This window comes from Myotis davidii, unplaced genomic scaffold, assembly GCF_000327345.1.
Source record: "Myotis davidii unplaced genomic scaffold, ASM32734v1 scaffold244, whole genome shotgun sequence".
NCBI classification, from domain to species: Eukaryota; Metazoa; Chordata; class Mammalia; order Chiroptera; family Vespertilionidae; genus Myotis; species Myotis davidii.
In genome coordinates, this window is record NW_006294993.1 from 494372 (window position 1) to 503211 (window position 8840).

Sequence of the window (8840 nt, forward strand, 5' to 3'; positions counted from 1 at the left end):
GGGAGAGGAGGGGGGGACATAAAATGGGGAAGGGGTCTAATTACAAGGTAGCATATATAGGCAAAGATCTGCCAGCATTTAAAAACCCTTAAACAAAGAGGCTTCACTGGTTACCCACTTGGGAATCCCTCCCTATGAGGGAGTTTGTATATGCTTTCAATAAATTTCCACACTTCTTTTGTTTTGTTTAAAGTATTACATATGTCTTATTTTTCCCCGATTGACCCCCCCCCTCCGCCTCTCTCACCCCCCAGGACGCAAGCCCCCACCACCCCAGTTTGTGTCCATTGGTTATGCTAATATGCATGCATACACGTCCTTTGGTTGCTCTCTAACCCCCTTACCTCCCCATTTTACCATCATTACTCTGAACTCTGTTTCAGATAAATTTCTTATCTCTGTTTCATTTATCCCATGCAGTGGGCTTTCCTGTTGTTCTGTTGGTTTCCTTTGCTGTGCAGAAGGTTTTTATTTTGATGTGGTCCCATCTGTTCATTTTCTCCTTAGTCTCCATTGCCCAGGAGAAGAGCTGTGTGGGTAAAGATATTGCTGACATGTTTGCTATTTGCTGCCTATGGAGTCTTATAGGATTTTTATGGTTTCCTGTCTTACATTTACTAGTAAGTCCTTTAGCCATTTTGAGTTTGTTTTTGTGTATGGTGTAAGTTGGTGATCTAGTTTCATTTTTTTGCATGTATCTGACCAAATTTCCCAGCATCATTTATTAGAGAGTCTTAACTCCATTATATGCTCTTGCCTCCTTTGTCAAATATTAACTGAGCATAATGGCTTGGGTCAATTCTGGGTTCTCTGTTCTGTTCCATTGGTCTATAGGTCTGTTCTTGTGCCAGTACCAGGCAGTTTTGAGAACCATGGCTTGGTAACACAGCTTGATACCTCGTATTGTGATCTGCCTACGTCTATTGACTGGAATATTTAACCCATTTACATTTAAGGTTATTATTGATAGGTACTTATTTATTACCATTTTAATTCTGTATGCCTAGGTGTCTCTATTTCTTCTTCTCATCACAGCAGTCCCTTTAGCATTTCTTGTAATGCTGGCTTGGTGGTGATGTACTCCTTTAGCCTTTTATTGTCTGGGAAGCTGTCTGTTTTGAATGATAGCCATCTGAATGTGGTAATCTTGGTCTCAGATCCTTGGTTTCCATTACCTTGAGTAATTTGTGCCATTACCTTCTGGCCTGTAGAATTTCTGATGAGAAATCAGGTGTCAGCCTTATGGGAACTCCTTTGTAAGTTTGCTTTGCTCTTGCTGCCTTTAAGATTCTCTCTTTGTCTTTAATTTCTGGCATTTTAATTATGATGTGTCTGGGTGTGGGCCTGTTTGGGTTCTTCTTGCTTGGGGTTGTCTGTGCTTCCTGAACTTGCGTGACTTTTTCCTTTACCAGATTAGGGAAGTTTTCTGCCATTATTTTTCAAACACATTCTCAATCCCTTTCTACCTTTCTGACTCTTCTGGCACACCTGCTATTTGAAGATTGTTACGTTTTATGTTGTCCCACTGCTCCCTTGAGGTGTCCTCTTGTTTTGTTTTTTCTTTTTGGTTCTATGATTGATTTTTCAACTCTTTCTTCTAATTCACTGATTCAATCCTCAGCTTCCCCTAATCTTCTGTGTATTCCTTCCAATGTGTTCTTTACTTGTGTTATGTCATTTTTTATCTCAGACTGTTCTTTTTTCAGTTACTATATTTTTTTTCATACCGTTGAGCATTTTTACCATCATTACTCTGAACTCTGTTTCAGATAAATTTCTTATCTCTGTTTCATTTATCTCTTCTTCTGGTGACAAGGGCTACACATATTTTGGGCACAGCCCTTTGAAAGACAAATGTACCAGGAGTACTTTCTCCCTTTCTGTGACCGCCTTTGAACTTTCTTAATTTTCCTAACTCTTTCAAAGACTCAAGGCTTTAAATTGTGGTGAAGTCCCATTGATCGATTCTGTCCTGTGTGGGTGGTGCCCTGGTTGTCCCGGTGGAGAAAGCTCCCAACCAGTGCAGTGAGCTCAGGTCTCCAGGAGGCTCAGCTTCATGCCACAGGAGGTAGTTAAGTCCTGGGGGAGACCCACTCTTCCAAACAGACATCCAGCTACTGCAGTACAATTTTTGGGGAGAAACAAACAAACAACCCTTCCCTTTCCTTTCCCACAGAGATATCTTGGCCAGTCTCTATGGGTCTGTCCTGGACTCGATGTGCACGTGTCTGCAGTGAGTCCAGGAGTCAGGAGTGGGAGCTCCACCAGCCTCTTTGTCAGAACTGCCCTGCTCTGAGATCATTACATCCAGGAGGTCAGCTGAGATTTCACTGCCTTTGGGTGCCCAGGCCCAGTCTCCAGGTTAAAAGCAAGACTTAGGAGAATCACGCACAATCCTCGGCAAACCACCATTCTCTGTGCCGGAGTCCAGCCTCTCGGGGCTCCTGCTCCTCCCCTGCACCCTCTCCAGCACCCGCTTCAGCAGCGGCTCGGGGCTGCTGTTCCTGAGGCTATGGCCCTCGTGCACCACCAGCTCCCGTGCAGACTCTGCAGGAAGTCAGAGCCCACAGGCTGGCTTTCCTGCTGGCTGCCTCCCCGCACCGAGACCTGTGCCTGGCACAGGGCGCTGTCAGCATGATTCCTGGGGCCCAGTCGATGCTGCAGCACAGGGCACATCCACGGTGCTTCCACGACATGAAGCACCAGCCGCTGGACACAGGGGAGCGTGAGGCGATGCCCCTGCATTAAAACAGGAGGACATAGAACCACAAAGGCCAAACACGGTGACACTCCAGTCCGGGGCTAAAACTGACTGCCAGACGAGGGCAGGGATGGTCCAGCTGCAGCCCTGCGGTCTCCTTGCTGCCCAGCCAGCTGCTCGGAGCTGGTCACAGTGAACCCTGACCAGTGTGGGACACCAGGTCCTCCCACACATCTGCTGGTCTGAGCAAATCTCTAGCCCCAGAAGCTGAACCAGCAGAGGCTAGACAGCCCCTCACAAGCCCAGGGACACCTGGGGTCAGGAATCATCCTACGTGGCTGAGGCCTTACCTTGGCATCCAGCAAGTAGTTGTAGGGCATGAAGATGATGTCAGCCTGCTGCTTCAGATTCCGGGACAGGTAGTATGGGCACAGCCTGGGGCACAGGGGGAGGACATGAGCCTCACATGGCTGGGGGTTCAGGACATGCATCAGCAACCCTGGGCCGCAGTCTGAGGCTGGGCTGGATGCTGCATCCTCTGATGGGCACGGGGGTGGGGGAAGTGGAACATGTGTTCAACTCTGGGAGTGGATAACCTATTTATAAACTTACAAAAACAAGAAAACCCCAGCCCTGTTCTGAGTAGACCGGTGAGGGACTCAGAAACAAACAGTCCTGTCTCATCACAGCATGGAGCCCTGATGCTCAGAAGTTTCCAGCGACCATCACAGAAGCGGCAGGTAAGCGTCCAGTGGAGGGCTGAGCCCAGGACAGGAGGGTCAGCACCACGCCCCTTGGCCCCCCAAATCCAGACCACAGGAGCACAGTGGGCGGTCCGCTCCCCAGCAGTCACTAGCCGGCTGAGTGCAGGGAAGGAGGGCAGTTCCATTTTTCTCTCTATTCCTCCGAATCGTTCATGTTTTTTATACTGAACAACTGTTAAGTTTCATGATTAAAAGATGAAACAGGAAAGAAAAGAAATGTGTGTGTCTGCAGGCAGCGGGAGGTCCCAGCCTGGAAGGCTGTGCAAATGCGACCTGAAGGGAGGGACTTACTTGTGCCTGTTCCCACTCTTGACCAGGTCCTCGATGTCCAGGATGGGGGTGGCCAGGTCCTGCTCCAGGCTCTTTTCTGGGGACACAGACAGGAGTAAGCACACACCCTTTGGTCCTCTGAGTCCCCTGACCTCAGGATGGAATAGCTCCTACGAAGTGGCAGAAGGTGTGGTCACCCCAAGACGATCCCTCAGGGCAGGACTGGGGTGCCCAGCCACCTGGAGTCTCACTGGAGAGAATCCTTGACCAATGGGTCTCAGGGCTCCCAGGGAGGGTTCTGAACCTGAAGTGACCCCGAGGGAGCCCTGCTCTGCACCCCAGCCTCCCAACTTGGGGCACAGCAATTTGCTGGGAACGACTCTAACCCAGGGAGGCCAGGGCCCTGGCTGGCAGGACCAGAGGTCTGTGACAAACACCCAGAGTCTCGGGACAGCCATATGTGGAAACAACCTCTGGCTCACGGCCCTCCTGTGGCAGGTATCAGGCCAGCCCTAAAGTGCAGAGGACAGAACACACTGGGCCTTCATCAGTGACACAACCCCAAAATGCCCCCAGGAACAGCAGGCGAGGGGGAGGAGGAAGAGCCATCCACTCCACAGCGCCATAGCAACCAATCAGTAATCCGCAGTGCTGGGTGGCAGGCCAGCCATCAGCTCAGCGACCTGATGAGGGGGAAGCAAGGAGGGCACCCCAGGCTGACTGGTGAGGAGACGCTACATGTGCCCCTACCCCCAATGCAGGCTGGGCAGGTTCCAGCTCTGCATCTCTCCTTCCTCCCACACAAGCCTCCCCTCCTCCCAGGCCCCCCTGGCCTCTCCCCACTTCTCTCTCCCTTCCAAGGGCCGTGCAGCTGCTGGAGACACCCTCACATCCCATGGGCAGGGGCAGGGGAGGCTGAGCCACAGCAAGGACGCTCACGTTTATGGTGAGTAGACCCAACAGCACAGGCGGCAAGAGCTAGGCAGAGCAGGTGGGCTGGGGACCAAGGAGGAGACATGAAGCCCAGAGCCAGCAGGCCAGCTGGGGCGGCCTCCCTTGCCTGCCACGCAGGACCTGGGGCAGTGGGGATGGGGCCGCAGCCCACGGGCCAGCACACACCGAGCTGGCACTGCCTCTGCCGTGAGCAGAAAGTTCCTCTCAGTTCCCACCCCTCCTGACCTCCTCCCCTCCCTGCTCAGGGACCCTCCAGGGAGATGGGGGCCGTGCAGGTGAAGGACCCAGCAGGTGAAGGCTAGGCCAGCAGAGAGGGTGAGCTGACCCATTGCAGCCGGGAAAGGTGGCTGGAGTGGTCCCCATCCAGTGCTGCTCCAGGCTCTGGCAATGGCACCTGCACCCCGTCTCCTTTACCAGGGATGATGTGGACAGGGAGGCAGCCCTGGGGGACAACTCCATTGACCTTCATGGGTACAGTGCCAGGGCCCATGCAAGGCTGGACTGAGGTGGGCAGGCTGCGAGCAGAGGGTACACCAAACAAAGGGGAAGAACACCTCCCGCGCAACAATACCCACAGCCGGAGCAGACGCAGGCAGCAGAGCAGGCTGCACTCCGCTGGGCCACGCCCCTTCACTGCCTTCCCCAGTGTCCTCATTGCCACCAGACCCCAAACCAGCAAACAAAATTGGGTGAGGAGCGAGTTCCAGGAGCTTGGGTTTCAGGCCAAGCTCTGCAGGAGACGCCCGAGGAGGGCCTGAGCCCATGCCCACATTGGGCACACACTCCATCCGTCTCTCCAAGAGGCAGGGCACAGGGACACCGAATGGGGGAGTGGGGGCCTCCGGCACAGGCCTCTGGGAGCAGTGCCGTTCTGACCCTCTTCCAGCAAGGCCCACACACTGGGCACTCCACACCCGGACAGACGGTGGCCGCTAATGCCTGGAGAGTGCTCTGAGCCCATGTCACCTCTGGGTTAGGGTCTGAATTTCAACCCTGAGGCAGGAAACAGAGGGAACCTCGACCTCCCCCCGCCCCCTACGCCACAGAGCCCTGACCACAGCCAGGAAACTGGAAGCCACTCCGGAGGCTGTCCCGCCACCGCCTCTGGAAGAAGCCCGACAGACAGGAGGGGCAGCCCCAGTGGAGAAACAGATGTGAAGGTGAGAGTACTGGTGCCGACCCCTGCACTCTGGGCAGCAAAGTCAGCAACAGGAGACGGGCTTCCCAGGCCACGGGCATCTCCGTCACACACATCAAGCCGTGCCAAGGCAGGCTGCTGCCACCAGCCCTGGGCTCATTGCTGCACTCATCTCTGCATGAAGCATTCACCTCACAGCACACAGGCTGGAGTTGCTGGGACTCGAGAGGCCACACCCACGCTGTGACACATCGCAGGTTAAGAACACACTGCAAACTCCCCCAAAGGGAGAAGTACGCAGAGGGGTCCGGGAGCCCAGACACAGTTTCCAGAACCCTCCCCGCCACCTCCCCCAGAACGAGCTGCGGCAGACTGCGGAATGCTGCGCCCGGGAAACCCACCAGGCGCCCGGTGCCTCGGCTTTTTCCTGGGGTCACCCAGCGCCAGACTCCCAGAGGGAAGTGGATGCTCAGCAAAACCCACATTGTTTGCCAACAGTTTACACTCAGGGAGCCCCTCCTATCGGGGGTGGTGGGGACACGGGGGACCAGCCTTGCCAGCACGCCTTTCTGAGATGGCAGCCTCAGGCCCACATGTGGTTCATCTGCATGCGACCCAGCAGAAGTCCGCAGTTAGGAGCAAATTCTGGGCACCTGCCTCACCAAGCTGAGTCCCAAGGGGCAAGAGTCATCAGGCCGTGAGCCCCGAGCCCAGCCCCAAGGCTGCACGTGCTCTCCTCCCCACTGCTGTGTGCTGATAATCTGCAGGAGCAGCCCCCGGCCCCTCTTACCTTCTACGTTGTTGTAGAAATGACAGGAGCGACTTGCCACCTTCTTGCGGCACAGGTGGATCTGGGAGGGAAAGGACATGTGGTCCCAGCTTGCGTGATGGCCAAGAAAGGGCAGAGCACTGGGCTGGCCAATGAGTCTGCTGCCGATCGTGGGAGCCCTGTTCCAGCCAGCTCCACCCAGCCAGTTCTTCATCCTCTATCCCCCACCCTGGAGCACAGTGAGGGCTCTGAGAGCCGCAGCACCACCTCGCACAACCAAAGAGGACAAGCGGGCAGCCCAGGAGCCCACCTGCATGTGGTTACTCTCCTGCTTCTTCACCTCGGGGTGGATACACAGCTGCTCCCGGGAGCCCAGCACACACACCCTGGGCCTGGGAAGAGAGAATCGTGGGGCCCAAGAATGACAGGGCAATAGCCCACAGTGCTGCCCAACAGCCTGAGCTGTGTGGGCACATATGGGAACACCAGGAAACCTGGTTCACGTAGGCAGCCAGAGGGAGTGGCCATGGCCAGAATATCCCAGGCTTGGGAGAGGCTTTCTCCAAGGGGCCGGGGTGAGCAAGAATCCAGAAGCCCAGACTGGGACTGGCAGAAGGAAGGAGACTCGACAGCACCCACATGCTCGCTCACAGGGAGGCAAGTGGGGCAACAAGACTCCTGCAGCTCTGCTACTGGACCTGGGCAGAGCCTCCTCCCCTCACAGGTGCAGCTGCGATGGCCACACCACGGCTAACACGGCAGCGCCTGCAAGGAGCTCAGGGTGTAGACCAAGGTCAACATGTAGTCAGAGCTGCTTTCTCACAAGCAGTGGGCATCGGAGACCGCCCAAGTATGCACCGAGCACAGCATGCCCTCAGGCTCTGTCAAGGCACAACACTGTCGACCACCGCGTTGAGGCCATTCCCCCCCAGTTCTGCGGCAGGGTGAACGCTGCCTGACCCACCGGTAGGACGTGTTCCGAAGCTCGCCGATGACCTGTGTGAGCTGCGAGTGGGTCCTGGAGGCGTAAATGACCTTTGGGATGTCCGCGTAGCAAGCTGCCCAGGCACAAGGAAGCAGACAGGGCGTGGCTCCATGAGACAGAGCTCTCATGTGCTGTTAACCCAGGGGCACTCAGCCAGCTCAGCACTTCAGACAGCTAAACGTCAGATACCTGGTATCATACCAGGAATGGGTGAGGTGGGCATCTGCAATGTCCTAATACAGCTGTAAGGCTCTGACCCTAGTTTGCAGCCAGGATGGCGAGAGGTAACGTGGCAGCTACAAAACTGCCTGCTCACTGCACTCAAGAGCCTCGCCTGTCCACTCCGTCCCTTCCCCCCTTCCTTCCGTCCCTACATTCGTGCGGGAGGTGAGGCCAGGGGCTGACCTGTGGCGTCTCCCTCTGAAGCAGCATTCCCCCAGGAAGACAAGGGGCGATCGAGGAAGAGATCCCCTTGGGTCCTCTCAGCAATCTTGCGGGCGGAGATGGCATCACGGAGGTGCTCCCGCCAGGCCAGCGTGCTGCAGAGCAGGCACAGGGTCTTTCCTGTGCCCGTGGGACTCTCCAGGACGCCGTTCACTTTCTGAATGGGAAAGCAGGGGTGAGGTGAGGCAGGCCACACTACCCACCTGAGACAGGCCTGCAGCTCTGCTCAGGCAGAGCGTACCCACCAGGTGGCAAAAGTCCCAAGGGACACGGGACTGTGGAAAATCCCATAGGACTACTTCCACTCTCAGACCATGAGGTCAGGACGGCCCTTGTTAGCAAACAATATGCAGAGCATTTTCCAGCCTCATATAAAGAGCAAGGTGACAAATTAGGTGCCACGTCTCAAAATAGGAGCTTGTTCTGCGATTCTGGATCCAGGCTTTCACATTGGACGGAACCTGGTGGCCTAAATAGCTCTCAGATGGGAGCTTGAGCGGGAAACCTGGGCGACAGGAAGGCAAAGCTGTGCCAGGTTCCTCGCCACGAGTGTCTGCTAAGAGCAGCCTGGACACTCCTGTCCAAAGAGCAGCAGCCTCGCAAGCAGCCCACCCCCATCCGAGGAGTAGCAGACTTGCAATCAACCTGTCCAAGTCCAAGGAGCAGTAGCCCCACAAGCAGCCCAAGACATCAGAGGAACAAGGGCAGCGTGCAGCCAGCCCCCATCCAAGGATCAGCAGCCACGTGAGCAGTACACTCCAGTTCAAGGAGTAGCAGCTGTGTGAGAAGCCCACCCCCATTCAAGGATCAGCAGC

At 55.4% G+C, this 8840-nt stretch overlaps 1 protein-coding gene across 10 annotated transcripts in view; it reads right to left on the reverse strand.

Annotated features, from left to right (window-relative positions):
- RTEL1 (regulator of telomere elongation helicase 1) overlaps nucleotides 1-8840 on the reverse strand; it is a 49359-nt gene that overhangs the window by 30286 nt on the left and 10233 nt on the right. For all 10 annotated transcript variants that reach the window (XM_015567697.1, XM_015567699.1, XM_015567695.1 and 7 more), the window contains exons 3-8: nucleotides 7987-8182; nucleotides 7561-7654; nucleotides 6907-6988; nucleotides 6618-6678; nucleotides 3757-3832; nucleotides 3052-3136 (exon numbers count right to left, since the gene is read on the reverse strand). In XM_015567697.1, the coding sequence (XP_015423183.1) occupies nucleotides 3052-3136; nucleotides 3757-3832; nucleotides 6618-6678; nucleotides 6907-6988; nucleotides 7561-7654; nucleotides 7987-8182 (594 nt within the window). The remainder of the gene's footprint in view (nucleotides 1-3051; nucleotides 3137-3756; nucleotides 3833-6617; nucleotides 6679-6906; nucleotides 6989-7560; nucleotides 7655-7986; nucleotides 8183-8840) is intronic.